The sequence below is a fragment of the Orycteropus afer genome, unplaced genomic scaffold (genome assembly GCF_000298275.1).
Source record: "Orycteropus afer afer isolate SDZICR_OR568_19922 unplaced genomic scaffold, OryAfe1.0 scaffold00141, whole genome shotgun sequence".
Classification (NCBI taxonomy): Eukaryota; Metazoa; Chordata; class Mammalia; order Tubulidentata; family Orycteropodidae; genus Orycteropus; species Orycteropus afer.
In genome coordinates, this window is record NW_006921728.1 from 5,884,296 (window position 1) to 5,900,692 (window position 16,397).

Here is a 16,397-nt window from a genome sequence, read left to right on the forward strand (position 1 = left end):
TATGTTATTACCAAGTATTTTTTCCCAATCTGTAGGTTCTCTTTTGACTCTTTTGGAGAAGTCTTTGGAAACACATAAAAATTTAATCTTTAGAAGGTCTCAATCATCTGGCTTCTCTTCTGCTGTTTGTGCGTTTTGAATTATGCTTGGTAGTCTATTTATGCCATGTACTAGGGCAAAACTGGGCATTTTTAACACATGTTCTATGTCATATTCAATTTGCAGGTGGATAAAATGGCCAGTCTTTACAACATCCAAGTGCGAACTGGCTGCTTCTGTAACACTGGAGCCTGCCAAAGACACCTGGGGATAAGCAACGAGATGGTCAAGAAGCATTTTCAGGTTGGTTCTACACCCACAGCCAAAACAAGCCCAATGGCAGCCACCTCCAATCACACATGTGCCTGCATATCTGGGGCTCTGTGGATGTATTTTTCTTAGTGTCATGTAGATATGCAAAGGAAAAGGGGTGTTTCAGTTTCCTAGTGCTACCTTAACAAAGTACCACAAACTCGGTGGCTTATGAAACAGGAATTTTTTCTAAGTTCTGGAGACTTAGAAAATCAAGTCCAAAATGAAGTCCAAAATCAACGTGTTAGCAGGGCTGTGTTCCCTTTAAAGGTTCTAAGCAAGAATCCTTCTTTGCCTCTTGTGGCTTCTGGCAGCTCCGGCTTGTGCCTGAATAACTCCAGTCTCAGGCTCCATCTTCATGTGGCCTTCTCTTCTTCGTGTCTGTGCTTCTTCTCTAGTCTCTTGCAAAGAAGCTTGTCATTGGATTTCAGGCCTACCTGGTGAATCTATGATAAACTCAGCTCAAGATTCTCGACTTAATTACATCTGCAAAAATCCCCTTTTCCAAGTAAGGTTACATACACAGGTTCCAGAGATTAGGACACCATGGCGCAGTGCCCAAGGCATGTGACTGCTAACTAGGAGGTTGCCAGTTCAAACTCACCAGCCACTCCACAGAAGGAAGACTGGGCAATCTATTTCATAAAGATTTACCACCTTGGAAATCCAATGGGGGTCATTATGAGTCAGAATCGACTTCATAGATGGCAGTGGGTTTGGTTTTGGTTTTGGATTCAAACCATTCAAGGTAGTCAACAAAAATAGAACACAGTACTACAGTATATTATCTATATAGCACTGTTTTTTTCTTTGGGAGGAAAGATTTAAACATGAGATAAGGGGTACCTGGGAATGTGGTGGTATATCCATTGAGTCGATTCCAACTCATAGCAACCCCCATTGGGTTTCCAAGGTAGTAAATCTTTATGGAAGTAGATTGCCCCAATGTCTTTCTGTGGAGTGGCTGATGTGTTTGAACTACCAACCTTCTGATTACCAGTCAAATGCCTTAGGTGCTGTGCCACTAGAGCTTCTTATATCCTACAGTAGTATAGCTTTAGTAACATAGTTGGGAGCTCTGGTAGCATAGTGGCTAAGGCACTTGACTGCTAACCAGAAGGCTGGTGGTTCACATCCACCAGCCACTCCTCGGAAGGAAGATGGGGCAATCTACTTCCATAGTGATACTGCCTCAGAAACCCAAGGAGGGGTCACTATGAGTCGGATATGACTCAATGGCACATAACAACAACAACAGTAACATAGTTAAGAAAACTCTATTCCAAATGGAATAGAGTTTGGACACTTAACTAGTTCAACTCTACTAGGATAGACCCTCCAGGGTAGAGTTAGTGAGTTGGTGTGGAAGGAGCTCTGGTGATGTAGTGGTTAAGGCATTTGGCTGCTAACAAAAAAGTTTGGTGGTTCAAACCCACCAGCTGCTACATGGAAGAAAGTTGAGGCAGTCTGCTTCCATAATGATTTACAGCTTTGGAAACCCAATGGGAGTAGCTATTAGTCGGTCTACTCAGTGGCAGTGAGTTTGATGTTGGTGTGGAGTGGAGCTGTTCCAGCAGCCTCTGTCTCCCATCTCCCCCCCCCCGTCCCATGCCACTGCCTCTCCTCTGGTACGAGGCTTTTCACTGCAGGGTACAGCCTACTCTTATTTCTCATTTCATAAGAATAGTCTGAGTAGTAAAGAACCAACATTTGTTTCTGAATAGTTTTTAACTCGTTTCTATTGGCTGCCACTAAATATATAAATTTGATCCCAACTAAGCCAAAAACTAGATTTTACTGTTTTTTTTTTCTTTTTAAATTTTATTTATTTATTTTTTATTCATTGTCATTTGGGTGAAGATTTACAGAGCAAATTCACTTTCTATACAGCAGTTCACATATACTTTGTCTCATGTCATTGACCACAGTTTACCACAATGCAACAGCTCCCCTCCCCTTCCTCCCCATAGTTACCTCTTCCCAGTGACCCACCCTCCATACTCTCCTGTGCCCTGAGCTGTCTCCCTGTGCATAAGCAGCCCTTCCTTCTCCCATGATTGTTCTCTCCAGGGCGTGTGTCTACTTGAGGTAAATGTTTAACTCACATGCCTGTACATTGTTTGACTGGAAACCACAGGTGTGGTCAATTCCAGACCTGAAGGGCAGCTAGGGGCCATAGTCTCAGTGGTTCCACCAGGCTCTATTGAACCAGAAAACCTGGTCCTCACCTTCTTTTTTTTTTCCTCCAAATGATTTTGAGTTTTGTTCCACATTGTTATCCCTCTCTATCCAGGATCTCCTACATCCCTTCCAAGTGGATGGCAGTGGTAGCTGGGCACCATCTAGTTCTTCTGGTCTCATAGTTGTATAGGTTGCAGATTGGATGGTGTACCAGTCGCTAGGACTGATTGTTTCCATTAATTTTGGTTTTCTGCTTTCTTCTTTGCTCTTGACGAAGAGAGACCCATCATTACATCTAGATGGCAGCTTGCTAGCTTTTAAGATCCCAGTCGCTACTCGCCAAAGTAGGAGGTGGAACAATGTTTTGTATAGTATGTTATGCCAATTGAGCTTGATGTCCCCTGCGACTATGGTCCCAAGCCCTCAGGTTCAACTACTCGGTCCCTCTGGGTAGCTGGCTATGACCAAACAGTGACCACAACCTTGCCCCTTGTCAGCTCTACTATACACCTGGGAATTCTGATCCTTCACATAAACTTATAGGACCATTGTCTGCCAATCCTATATATGATCTTGGATACACTCCCCACTTCATAGACATACCTAATCATTTAGCCTGTCCACCTATCTATCCATCCATATACCCATGTTTGCCTTCACCTACAACTCAGTACTGTATGTGCAAAAGGGTTCATCTTTGTTGTCTGTACCTCCCCTGTACCTCTCTATGTCTTTCTCATCCTCAATGCTGCCATATTGGTCACTCACATTTGGTACATTGCCCTTCTCTTCACCCAAATCAATATTTATCTCTATCTAACTAACAGCATTCCCTCCCCTCCCCTCCCACCCCTGGTAACCAACAGAGAAAATTTCCTTCAATAGATAAACCTTTCCTTAACTTTTACAATAACGGACTAATGTAATATTTGTCCTTTTGTGATTGACTTATTTCACTCAGCATAATGTTCTCATATTATCATTTCCTTTGTTGCTGTGATTTTACTATTTTTTAAAAGAAGCATCAGAGTACAAATAAGTGTGGTTTCAGATGCAACATTTGATCATGAGAATGTTGTGTGTCTTTTAGGGTGACTGGCCTGAACTCAGCATTGGAAAAGGTGTCCGGGCAGCCTCACCCATTGCACAGACCAGTGATGGACACCAGGAAGCAGAACTTGGAGACTGACATCTCTCTCTCTGCTCCCAACAGGGGCACTCATGCTGCCTTTGGCCCTTTGTACAGTGTTCTCAGGCCAGTTACTCATAGGGGCAATATCTCTGCCTTGCCTTCTTGTCAAAGGGCAGTTCTTGAGGGATGTAGACCTCCCTTCTTCCCAGTTTTCTCCTCCCTACAACACACACATACCTTTTTCTGTTCTGAGAGAGGCTAAGGGGAGTGGCCAGGAGGTGCTTCTCCCAATTTAGGCCTGCGTAGTCGTCTTTGTTTCCTAGTGCTGCTTTAACAGAAATAGCACAAATAGGTGGTTTCAAAGAACAGAAATTTGTTTTCTCATAGTTCAGGAGGCCAGAAGTCTGATTTCAGGGCATTGCTCCTAGGTGAAGGTTCTCTGTCTCTGTCTGCTCTGAGGGAAATCCTTGTCTCAGCTCCTCTAGCCCCAGAGTTCCTCAGTTCCTTGGAGATCTCCCCGTGGTATCTATCTTTCCCCCACTTGTGCTTGCTTCTCTAGGTGTCTAGTCTGTTCTTTTTATGTCTCAAAGTTCATTAGTGCTTTCAGAACTCACCCTACAATAAAACCAAAACCAAACCCACTGCCACTGAGTCAATTCCAACTCATAGCGACCCCTATTGGGTTTCCAAGGTGGTAAATCTTTATGGAAGTAGATTGCCCTGACTTCCTTCCATGGAGCTGCTGGTGGGTTTGAACCACCAACCTTCTGATTACCAGTCAAATACCTTAGGTGCTGTTCTACCAAGCTCCTTACACCCTGCAATAGTATTAACATAGTTAAGAAAACTCTATTCCACATGTGATTAATAGGGGTTAGGATTCTAGTATGTATTTAGCGGGTGCAATTCAACCATAACAGTAGTCTATGAAGCTGACCCTCAGTGCTTCTGAAACACTGGTCTGTCTTTTGGTGCCTTTGTGAACTTTGTGCCTGACTCCCATATTAGGGTCCAAATAGCAGAACTCATGACTCTGGCTGATTTGTTTCCCTTTTATCCTAGGCAGGTCATGTCTGTGGAGACAATGTTGACATCATAGATGGGCAGCCTACAGGGTCTGTGAGGATTTCATTTGGATACATGTCTACTCTTGAAGATGCCCAGGCCTTCCTCAGGTTCATTATAGCAACCCGATTGCATTCGTCAGATGGCCGGCCTATTCCTCAAACCCTCACTAGGGAGGCTGCAGCCCCATCAACACAGCAAAAAGCTCTGAACACGCCTGCTGTCCTGGGTGTACGTGATCTCTCACCTCAGGAAGACACTCTCACAAGCTCCAGAGTTTGGGATGACTTGTCCACTACCGTGAATGTCATGGGTCTTTGCCCACCTGTGTGTGAGGTTGATGAAAGCCAGCAGACTCCTTCAGAGAAAGTTCAGGGAGTCCTGGATGGAAACAGCAGTCCATACATTGTAACAAACTTGTACCTCTACCCAGTCAAATCCTGTGCTGCATTTGAGGTAAGGGTTTTCATTGCAATGTAGAAATTGCTTCTCTTTGTTTTACTCTAGAAATTTCTTTTTGACAAAGTGACAAAAAAACATGCAGGAAGTGGAGAAAAGCATGCAAGAAATGAAATCTTCTTATGTATTGTGACATAAGAAGAGCCATTCTCATTCTTACTTTCTTGGTATAGGCTGATTTTAACATGACTCTGCTTACAGTGACTGCTGAGAGGACACTGTTTCTGAGTGGTGAACCCCTAGTGAATAATTATAGATGAAACGTTCGTTGAATTGTGTGTGCTGGTTCTTTGCTGAAGCATTTTATGTGCTTTGTTTCCTTTGGTGTTTAAAACAATCATAGAAGACAAATAGTAAAATCATCACCATATTAGAGGCATGGAGTCTGAAGTTATTAATGTTAAACACTTTGCCTATCACATGCTAATAAATGATAGAGCAAGAATTTGAAGCCAGGTCTGTTGATTCCTTGCATTCGTGCTCCTATGTGACTTACTCAGCTCTACTCTCTCTGCAGAGCTGAACTGAATTCAGTTCACCCTCTAGAAGAGGGTGAGCCAGTATGATCTTTCTAAAATAATATCAGATCAAATAATTGTCTTACTAAAAACTTCAACAGCTTTCTGTTCCACTTAGACTAAAACCACTAACTGTGAGACCATGTGTGATCTAGCTCCTGCCTGTCACTTCTCATGCCATTCAACTTCCCCTCTATTCCAGCCTCCTGTCATACCACTTTCCAACCTCTGGCCATATGGGCTTTCTGTTAGTTCCTCCAGTAGACCAAGCTCTTTGTCATCTCACACTAATCAACTATAGAGCCTTCAGTATTTCCACTGCCTCGCTCCTGGAGCTGACCGTTTCATCAATGAGCCTTACTTCTTTCATTAGAGAATGATATTTAGAAACAAATATATTTTGCTAGGACTGATCATTGCTTCTGGATTGTCATTGCTTCCGTGTCCTCTTAGTGGATAGAGTGGACATCTTTGGAGGACATGCATGATTCTGCCTACTACATATTATATACTAAGACTTTTGAAACACCTTCTCAAAACACACACACCTCTCTATATCTACCTATCTACTTGTCTATCTGTCCATCTATCCATCCATCTTCTTTCCTCTTTCTCTGTATCTATTTATCCGTCCATCCATCCATCACCATAATTTCACGCTAATACCTCCAATTCCTATCCAACACAAAGGGCTTATTCTGGCTATCCCCCTTCTGTGTTTGTAACTTCTGTGAGAAACCTGGATCCTATTATCCTCCATGAATACTTACATGTTCAATTCCCCTTTGTAACCAAAATTACAGCTGTGTGAGCTCAGAGGTTGATCTCAGACATGTCAGTTTCCTCCTCCCCTCAACACACACATACCTTCTCTTACCCAAAGAGGAAGAAGGAAGGAGGAAGAAGGAAGTTAGTTAATGAAATTATTAGGTAACAAATGAAAGGATAGAACATTATAGGCTTGTTCCAACAAATACCTATTAAAATTTGTGAAGGGTCTGAGATTTTACGCTACCTGTAAACTGACAAGCTAGCTTTCAGTTACATGGATGTTGGCAAAAGACATGAGACCCTTGGGTCAGAGACAAAAGACTATTATTTTCAGCACAGCCAGCAGCATAAGCTTCATGTATGTATTCGTTCTCCTTTTCATCCAAGTCCCAGGGGCGTGATGTAAAGGGCTCCAGGTAGCTGCTGTATACATAATGGCTTTGTATCACAGCTGAGGAACCCCTAGCTTAGGAATCTGACTCTTTCATAATGGGATATGAGCTAGCCTGTTTGGCCTTTGCTCAGGAGGGAGACATTATCTTTCTTATACTGGGCAGTAAGCAAACCTGTCCTCTATTCCAGAGATTGCATATCTATTCACGGTACAGACATTCTTGGAAAGATATGTGAAACAAAAAGTCAGTTAGTGCTTCTGCTTATAAGACATGCAGACATGTGAAAGATCCAAGGGAATTGTCTCCAAATAAGAGATGGTGCTCTAAAAAGTTATTTGGATTTAAAAACATGATTTCCTATAGAAACAATGATTTAATAGTAGTTTCTAGGCTCACCTATAAAGACCCATTAAAGGTTGCTGGGCTCACCTATTACAGACCATGATATTACTGATTTTGAGTGCTGTAGTAACAAAAGTAGCCATATTCCAAGTGGAAGGGTTAACTGATAAACAAGAAGAAGAAAAAAGGAGACAAAGGGATTAACATCTCTCTTAGTTACCTACTGCTTCAATAACACAAATACCACACTCAGTGTTTTGTTTTTGTTTTAATGCATTCTATTGAAATATAATTTATGTACAGTGAAATACACAAAACTAAAGTGACATGGGTCAATGCATTTTTTTTTTTTTTAGTGTTCCTTCCCCTCCCCTTCCACCCCTTGCAACCTTAAAGAAAGTTTCCCTCCATGTATAAACCTTTCCTTGACCCTCCACAACAATAAACTAATACTATATTTGTCCTTCTGTGATTGACGTATGTCACTCAGCATAATGTCATCCAAGTTCATCCATATTATGCGGTGTTTTGCAGACTCTACATTATTCTTTAGTGCTGCATAGCATTACAGTATGAGTATGTACCATAGTTTGGTCATCCAGTCTTCCACTATAAATCTTGGAGATAAGTCCTTTGCCAGGTATGTAATTATCGGCAAATATGAATTTGTTGCTATCAAATTTGTTATGTGCTTTTTTGTGGTGTCAGTTTCTTTGTTCCATATAATTTTCTGTGCTGAGCTTGTTTTGTTTATGAATCATGTTATCACTTCCTTCACTGCTATTGTTTTAGTATTTGGTGAATATTTATGCTGGTCCTCTTTTTTGATGTGAAGATTTTTCATTTTTCTTTGAGGTTACCCTGTGATTTATAGTTTTCTTCCCAAGTTTAGAACAGTCCGTTCTGTCTTGTAGTTGTCTTGACTTCCCTACCATCTAGAAGTTCTGTAACGACACAGTTTTTTCCCTCTTTTTGGTTTGTAATTGTCCTCATTTGTTGGTTGGTGTCTCTGGTTCCCTGTTTACAATCTTGTAGGCTTCTTTACTTTGGCTACTTCCATAGCTGGGTTGGTTTCTGGGTTATATCATCTTGTGTGTTAATGGTCAGTTGTTGGCTGTTGTTGCTTCTCTGTCCAAAGGGCTCCCTTTAGCATCTCTTGTAAGGTTGGTCTGGTTTTAACAAATTCCCTTAATTTCTGTTTATCTGGAAATGTCCTAATTTCACCATCATATTTGAGGGACAGTTTTGCTGGGTACATAATTCTTGGAAATTTTTCTCTTTCAGTGTTTTATATATACCATCCCATTGTCTCCTTGCTTGCATGGTTTCTACCGAGAAATCTGAGCTTAGTCTTATTGGTTGCCCCTTGTAGGTAACTTTTTGTTTTTCCCATGCTGGTTTCAGGATTCTTTCTTTGTCTTTGGTTTTGGTAAGCTTGATGATGATATGTCTTGGTGATTTTCTTTTGGGGCCTGTCCTGTTTGGGGTTCATTGGACTTCCTGCATGGATATATTCTTTCATCATACCAGGAAAATTCTCTTCCAACAAGTCCTGGACAATTTTCTCAGTGGTTTTATTTGTCTCTTCCTATTTTGAAATTCCGATTATATGTAGGTCATTCCTTTTGATGGTATCCCACATGAACCTTAGGCTTTCTTCATTTTGTTTGGATCTTTTTTCTGATTTATCACTTTCAAAAAAAGTGTTCAGGTATTTGCCATCAAGCTTCCTAATTCTGTCTTCCATTGATTCAATTCTGCTCCTTTGCCCATTCAATGTCTTACCTATTTCTGAAAACTTAGTATTAATCTTTTGGATTTCTGTGTGTAGATTTTGTATCATTTCTAATTTTTAATTTGTATTTTGTCATTTTGTTCTTGTATTGTCTTTTGAAATTATTGTAGGGTTTTATTTGTGTTTTTCCTTGATCTGTCTCTCAATTTGTTGAAGATACCTAAATATAATTCTTTTGAATTCCTTACCAGGGAGTTCCAATGTTGCATCTTCCTCAGGGATGTGTTTTGGGTCTGTGTCCTGGTCCCTTGTTTTTCCTGCTTTATCTTGCTTCTTTGTGTGGACTGTGATGCTCTGTTGTCTCTGAGGCATTGTGACGTTTTTGTGTTTATATTTAATTGGTGATTATATGTTGAAGTGACTTGCCCACGGCTTTCGTTTTCTTTGTATGCTATCTTTGCAAGCAGGGTACTGTGCTGTGCTCCTCTATTCACTAGTTGACAGCACTTATGCATTCACCACCTGTCTCCTTTCATGTTGTCAGCCTCTCGTATATCCCTCCCAACCCTGGCAAACAGAGCCTATTCTTAGGTCCCTGGAATCTGAATGAGAATGGTGTCACTTCAAAATCCAAAATGTTTGCCATTTGTAAAGATTCAAAATGGCTGTGTCCTGGATCACTTTGTATATCCAAAATGGCCACTGCTTGTAAACATTCAAAATGCCTGCACCCTTGGTCACTTTAAATATCCAAAATGGCTGCTGCGTATAAACAATGAAAATGGCTGTGCCCTCCGGACAGCAGAAAGTCAACAGCTCAGGTGGTCTCCCTCCTTGCTGTTTCCCTTCCTAGTCATAGGCCACCAGCACAGCCATCCCTGTAGCCGTTGATGACCAGGACTGATCTTTAGGTCAATTCTCAGGTCCCAACACACTTGGAAATATTCAGGCTGTTTGTCCTGTCAGAGTAGCTGACAGTCCACAGCTCCAACCGTCTCTGTACTCACTGTTTTCGTACAGAATTTTCCAGTAATTGGTGCCTAATCCTCTGCTGTATAGTTCTTTTCAAAGCTTGGGAATTATCTTCTGTATTTCTGTCAATTGGTTTTCCTTTGATTGTTGAAGATGGTCTGTGTCACTTGTCTGCCTATTCCTCCATCTTACCGCTTGGATGATCTTGATGTCATCCCACAATTCCTCTGGTTTTGGGTCATTGGTGTTCAATGCATCAAATCTATTCTTTAGATGGTCTCTAAATTCAGGAGGGATATATTCAAGGTCATATTTTGGCTCTCGTGGACTTGTTTTAATTGTCTTCAGCTTCAGCTTGAACTTGCAAATGAGAAGTTGATGGGTCTGTTCCACAGTCAGCTCCTGGCCTTGTTCTGGCTGAAGATAGTGAGTTTTTCCACAAAAATAGTCACTCTGATTCCTGTGCACTCCATCTAGTGAAGTTCACATGTATAAGTGGTGTTTGTGTTGTTGAAAAAAGGTATTTGCAATGAATAAGTCGTTGGTCTTGCAAAATTCTGTCATGCGATCTCCAGCATTATTTCGGTCACCAAGGCCAAATTTTCCAACTACTGGTGATTCTTCTTTGTTTCCAACTTTTGCATTTCATCACCAGTGATAATCAGCACATCTTGATTGCATGTGTGATCAATTCAGACTGCAGAAGTTGGTAATGGTAAAAATCTTCAATTTCTTCATCTTTGGCTTTGGTGGTTGGTGCATACATTTGAATTATAGTCATATTAACTGGCTTTCCTTGTAAGCATATGGATATTATCCTATCACTGACAGGACTGTACTTCAGGATAGTTCTTGAAACATTCTTCACGACAGTGAATGTTATGGCATTCCTTTTCAATTTGTCATTCTCGGCATAGTAGATCATATGGTTGTCTGATTCAAAATGGCCAAAACCGGTCCATTTCAGCTCACTAATGATATCAATCTTTATGTGTTCCATTGTATTTTTGACAACTTCCAGTTTTCCTGGATTCATACTTCATACATTCCATGTTCTGATTATTAATGGATGTTTGCAGCTGTTTCTCCTCAGTTTCAGTTGTGCCACATCAGAAAATGGAGTTCCCAAAAGGTTTACTTTACCCAAATCATTATGGTCAGTCCTACTCTGATGATGCAGTTCTTTCCCAGTTGTATTTTGAGTGCCTTCTGACTGGAAGGGCTCATCTTCCGGCACTGTATTGCATAGTGTTTCAGGGCTATTCATAAAGTTGTCCAGTAATGTATCAGACGTTGTTTCTCTGCTATTCATAAGGTTTTCCCTAGCCAATTCTTTGAGAAGTAGATGGCCTTTTCCTTCTTCCAAGTCTGTCTCAATCTGGAAGTGCCACTAAACCTGTCCACCATGGGCAACCCTGCTGATGTTTGAAACACTGGTGGTATAGCCTCCAGCCTTACAACAACGTGCAAGCCACCAATGTAGGACAAACTGACAGACAAGTTCGTCTCCCTTAGCTGTTCTAAACCTTTCCACCCACTTCCTGGACTTTCCCCTACCTGTTCCAGCCGTTGGCCCTGGCTTCTTCTGCTTCTTGCCTGGCTGGGGGCTCTCTCTCCCCTTACCTGGATTGGGGCTGTCAGCCCTGTCTTCTTCTTACTGCTTCCTGCCTTTGATGTGGTCTTTCCCTCCCCTTACAAGGATCAGGGCCATTGGCTTTGGCTTCTTCCCTCTGCTTCCTGCCTTGGGTGGGGTCTCTCCCTCCACTTACCTGGATCGGGTATAGGAGTAAGGAATCAAACACATATTTTTGTGGACACAGAATTTATTAATCCATAATAACATCTATAGACTATCTGATAACTTCTATTTTAATTTTGTGAGAATAAAAAGAATTTAGGAAAAATTTCACATTTAAAATGGATCAACACAATGACCCTTCTGGTGTAGCTATTGTCTTAGTTAGCTAGTGCTGCTTTAACAAAAATACCACAGGTAGGGGACTTTAACTACAAAAATTTATTTTCTCACAGTTTAGGTGGCTAGAAGTCCAAACTCAGAGTGCTGGCTCTAGCAGAAGGCTACTTTCTCTCTTTGTTGGCTCTGGGGAAAGTCATTATCTCTCTTCAGCTTCTGTTCCTCGGTTCCTTGGCAATTTTCATGTGATGTGGCATCTGTCTTTCTCCAACTGTACTTGCTACTTTATGCCTAATCTGCTTATTTTATATCTTAAAATGATTGTCTTAAGATACACACTATGGTAATATGGCTTCATTAACTTCTACAAGTATAGGGATTAGGATTTACAACTCATTTTTTTGGGGAAACAATTCAATCCATAAAAACTACCATTTGTATAAGAACTATGTCTGTAGTATAAGAATAGGTCTGTACGGACACCCATTATCATGAAGGACATACAAAAAGCAGGAAGAATAGACACTTGTGGGAAGGGATCCTGGGGAACAGGTGGGGTGGAGACTGACTTTTCTTTTTACACTCTTGTACTCTTTTCCTTCCTTGTCTAACAGAGCTTCCTTCCTTGTCTAATAGAGCTTTCTGTGCTGATGGAAAGAATCTATACTTGCACTGTCTCTTTATAGCCACCAGCCACTGAGCATTTGAAATGTGGTTAGTGGGGCACCTAAGTGAAATTTTAATTTTAGTGAATTCATGAAGTCCGTCTGCCCTTGTGCAGTCATTATGCAATAATGTGAAGGTCATTACTGAGGCCCTAAAATACACCCACCTTTTTGTTTAGGTGACCAGGTGGCCTTTAGGAAACCAAGGGCTGCTGTATGACCGGAGCTGGATGGTTGTGAATCACAACGGTATTTGCCTGAATCAAAAGCAGGAGCCTCGACTCTGCCTGATCCAGCCCTTCATTGACCTGCAGCAGAGAATCATGGTCCTCAAAGCCAAAGGTGAGAAAACTGGGTTCATATTCACAGAGCAGTCAAGAGTGCTCATACTTTGGTAATTTTTTCCAAACAGTTACTGAGCAGCATAAGTAGGTACTCAAAATAAAACAGTGGCTTTCCCTCTATCTAGCATTAAAATAGGAGTTCTGGTGGAGTAGTGGGTATGATATTTGGCTGCTAACCAGAAGGTCAGTGGTTCAAACCCACCAGCTGCTCTGCAGGAGGGAGATGAGGCAATCTACTTCTGTAAAGATTTATAACCTTGGAAACCCAATGGGAATTACTATGGATTGGAGTCCACTCGATGGCAGTTGGTTTGGTTTTGGTTTAGTATTAAAACTATCCTAAAGAATGAGATGGTGTCTGGGACAGACAACAATAAGTTAATTTCCCTGTGTTTCAGGAAATCTTTGGGGAAGAAGTAAAGATCAATAGTCTAGTAGTGAAAAATTGCAGAGGTGTAAATTTGAGAATTATAGGATGTCCCTTTCACTTACATTCCTTTTATTTCCTTCACTCATCATCATGTGTACTGCAGGCTTTAACTTTTCCTCATTGACTTTTGTTATGAAATATCAAACATACAAAAAAGCACAGACCAGGTTTATCTAGAGCTTTCTGTGCTGGTGGAAGGAATCGATACTTGCATTGTCTCAATTATAGCCACCAGCCACTGAGCATTTGAAATGTGGCTAGTGGGGTGCCTGAATGAAATTTCAAATTAAATTTAAATTTGTGAAAATTTTGCCTAGTGGCTACTGTGTTGGACAGCGTAATAAAATGAACACTCAAGAATACCATACATCAAGCTCAATTGGCATAACATACTACACAGAACATTGTTCCACCTCCTACTTTGGGTGAGGAGCGACTGGGATCTTAAAAGCTTGCAAGCAGCCATCTAGATGCAATGATGGGTCTCTCTTTATCCAGAGCAAAGAAGAATGAGGAAAACTAAAGATTCATGGAAACAATTAGTCCTAGCAACTGGTACACCATGCGATCTATAGCTTATATGACTATGAAACCAGAAGAACTAGATGGTGCCTGGCTACCAATGTCAACCACTCAGAGGGGCATCTATGTAGGAGGTCCTGGGCAGAGAAGGAAAACAATGTGGAACAAAGCTCAAAATCATTTGGGAAAAAAAGGGGGGGATGAGGACCAGGTTTGCTGGTCTGATAGAGCCTGGTGGAACCACTGAGACTATGGTCCCTAGCTGCCCTTCAGGTCTGGAATTGAACCCACACCTGTGGCCTCCAGCCAAACAAAAGACAGGTATATGAGTTGAACATTTACCTGAGGTAGATACACTCCTTGGAGAGAACAATCATGGGAGAAAAAAAGGCTGTTTATGCACAGGGAGACAGCTCAGGGGGCAGGAGTGCATGGAGGGATGGACATAGGGAAGAGGTAACTATCAGGAGGAAGTGGGAGGGGAGATGTTGCATTGTGGTAAATTGTAGTCAATGTCATGAGACAAAGTGTATGTGAACTGCTGTATGGAAAGTGAATTTGCTCTGTAAATTTTCACCCAAATCACAATTAAAAAAAAAAAAAATCTTAAAAAAAAGATTAAAGAGAGAGCTTTTGAGTGAAAGACACCAGATAAAAATGGTATGTGTATATATATAAAAAAAAGAATATCACACAATTTTAACAATTCTTAACATTTGGCCATGTTTGCTTGAGATTTTTCTTTTTCTTTTTTTTAAAGAAACAAAACCATAACAGATATGGCTGAACTCTCTGCATCTCTCTCCCCAGTCTCACTCTTCTTCCTTTCCTACCCCACCTACCATTTGTGGAATAGTCCAGTTTCCCCAGTTTTTAGTTTTGCTTTTGTGATATATCACATTTCCACATATTCATGATTGTGGTCCTTGGTTCTAGGTGTTCTGTTCTCGTGGTCTATCCTTGAACTAAATGTTCTGTTAGTTTTTCCTTCACTTAGTCTTATTTGTCTTCTTGGTGAATTTCCTTTGTTATCATTAATTAATGTCCTTATTTATACCTGGATATTTTCTTTGTTCTAAAGTACGATGCATGGAATTCTTTGCCTGATAATAATATTGCTACTCTAGTTCTCTTTATAAGTGTTGGCATGATGTATCATTTTATACCCTTTTACTTATTTTTTACCAGCTTTGTGATTCGCTTTATTGCGATTTGTTAACAAAATGTATCCATTTAAAGTGTGCAGTTCAGTGGTTCCTAGTAATATTCACAAAGTTGTGTATCCATCACTGCAATTTTAGAGCATTTTCATCTCTCCAAAAAGAAACCACATACCCATCAGCAGTCTTCCTCAATCCTAATCTTACCTCTAGCCTAGACGACCACTAACCTACTTTCTATCTCTATAGATTTGCCTATTCTAGGCGTTTTATATAAAAGAACATGTGATTGGCTTATTTCACTTATTTCAAGGTACATCCATGTTGTAACACATATAAGTACTTTGTTGTTGTTATTACTGCTGGATAGTATTCCACTGAATGTATATACTATATTTTGTTTATCCATTCATCAGTTATTGGACATTTAAGTTGTTTCTATTTTTTTACTACTATGAATAATGTTGCTATGAACATTTGTCTATAAATAATCTTATGTATATATCCTAAGAGTGGAATTGCTGGGTCATATGGTAAACTCAATGTTTAGCATTTTGGAGGAATGTTTTTCAAAAGTAGCTGCATCATTTCATTCCCACCAGCAACGTATGAAGTTCCAGTTTCTCCACATCCTCACCAACACCTGTTGTCTTCCATTATTTTCCTTGCTACAGTCATCCTGTGGGTATGTAGTGGTATTACCTGTGGTTTTGATTTGCATGTATTTCCCTAATGACAAATGATGGTGAACATCTTTGTGTTTATTATTCATTTGTATATCTTCTTTCTTCTTTGGAAAAATGTCTGTTCAGATATTTTGCCCATCTTTAAGTGGGCTGTTGATATTCTGGATACAAGTCCCTGCCAGATATATGATTTGTAAATATTTTCTTCCATTCTGTGGGTTGTCTTTTTACTTTCTTAATGACTCCATTCTATATTGTTACATTTGAAGTGAATTTATTGTAGATAGCATATAGTTGGCTCATGCTTTTTATTTATTTTAATCCATTTTTATACTCTCTGTATTTTAATTAATATGTACTGTTGGGATTTTGATTGCAAATAAGTGATATAGTAATTTTAATAGAATATAGATCACATGATATTGAGTCATTTATTTATAAATGGTATCTCTCTCCATCAAGACTACTATAATTATTCCAAAATTTGAATAATACTTTCCAGAAAAGTTGTACATGTTTTTGGTAATTGTATAATAATTTGAGTATTTTGTTTTCATTCTTGTTTGATTCAAGGAATTTTCGAATTTCAACTTTGATTTCTTCTCTCACCCAGTCTTTCTCAAGGAAGGTGTTGTTCAGTTTCCATGTGTTTACACTTTTCCTGTTGATCTTCCTATTGTTGATTTCTAATTTGATAGCATTATGATCTGAGAAGATGCTTTGCAGTATTTCAATGTTTTTAAATTTATTAAGG

General features: G+C 40.1%; 1 protein-coding gene across 1 annotated transcript in view; it reads left to right on the forward strand.

Moving 5' to 3' along the window:
• The window catches only part of MOCOS (molybdenum cofactor sulfurase), a 96,848-nt gene that overhangs the window by 45,265 nt on the left and 35,186 nt on the right, over positions 1-16,397 (forward strand). Inside the window, exons 7-9 of the mRNA XM_007945677.1 lie at positions 226-342; positions 4,727-5,185; positions 12,681-12,843. Coding sequence (XP_007943868.1) covers positions 226-342; positions 4,727-5,185; positions 12,681-12,843 — 739 coding nt within the window. The remainder of the gene's footprint in view (positions 1-225; positions 343-4,726; positions 5,186-12,680; positions 12,844-16,397) is intronic.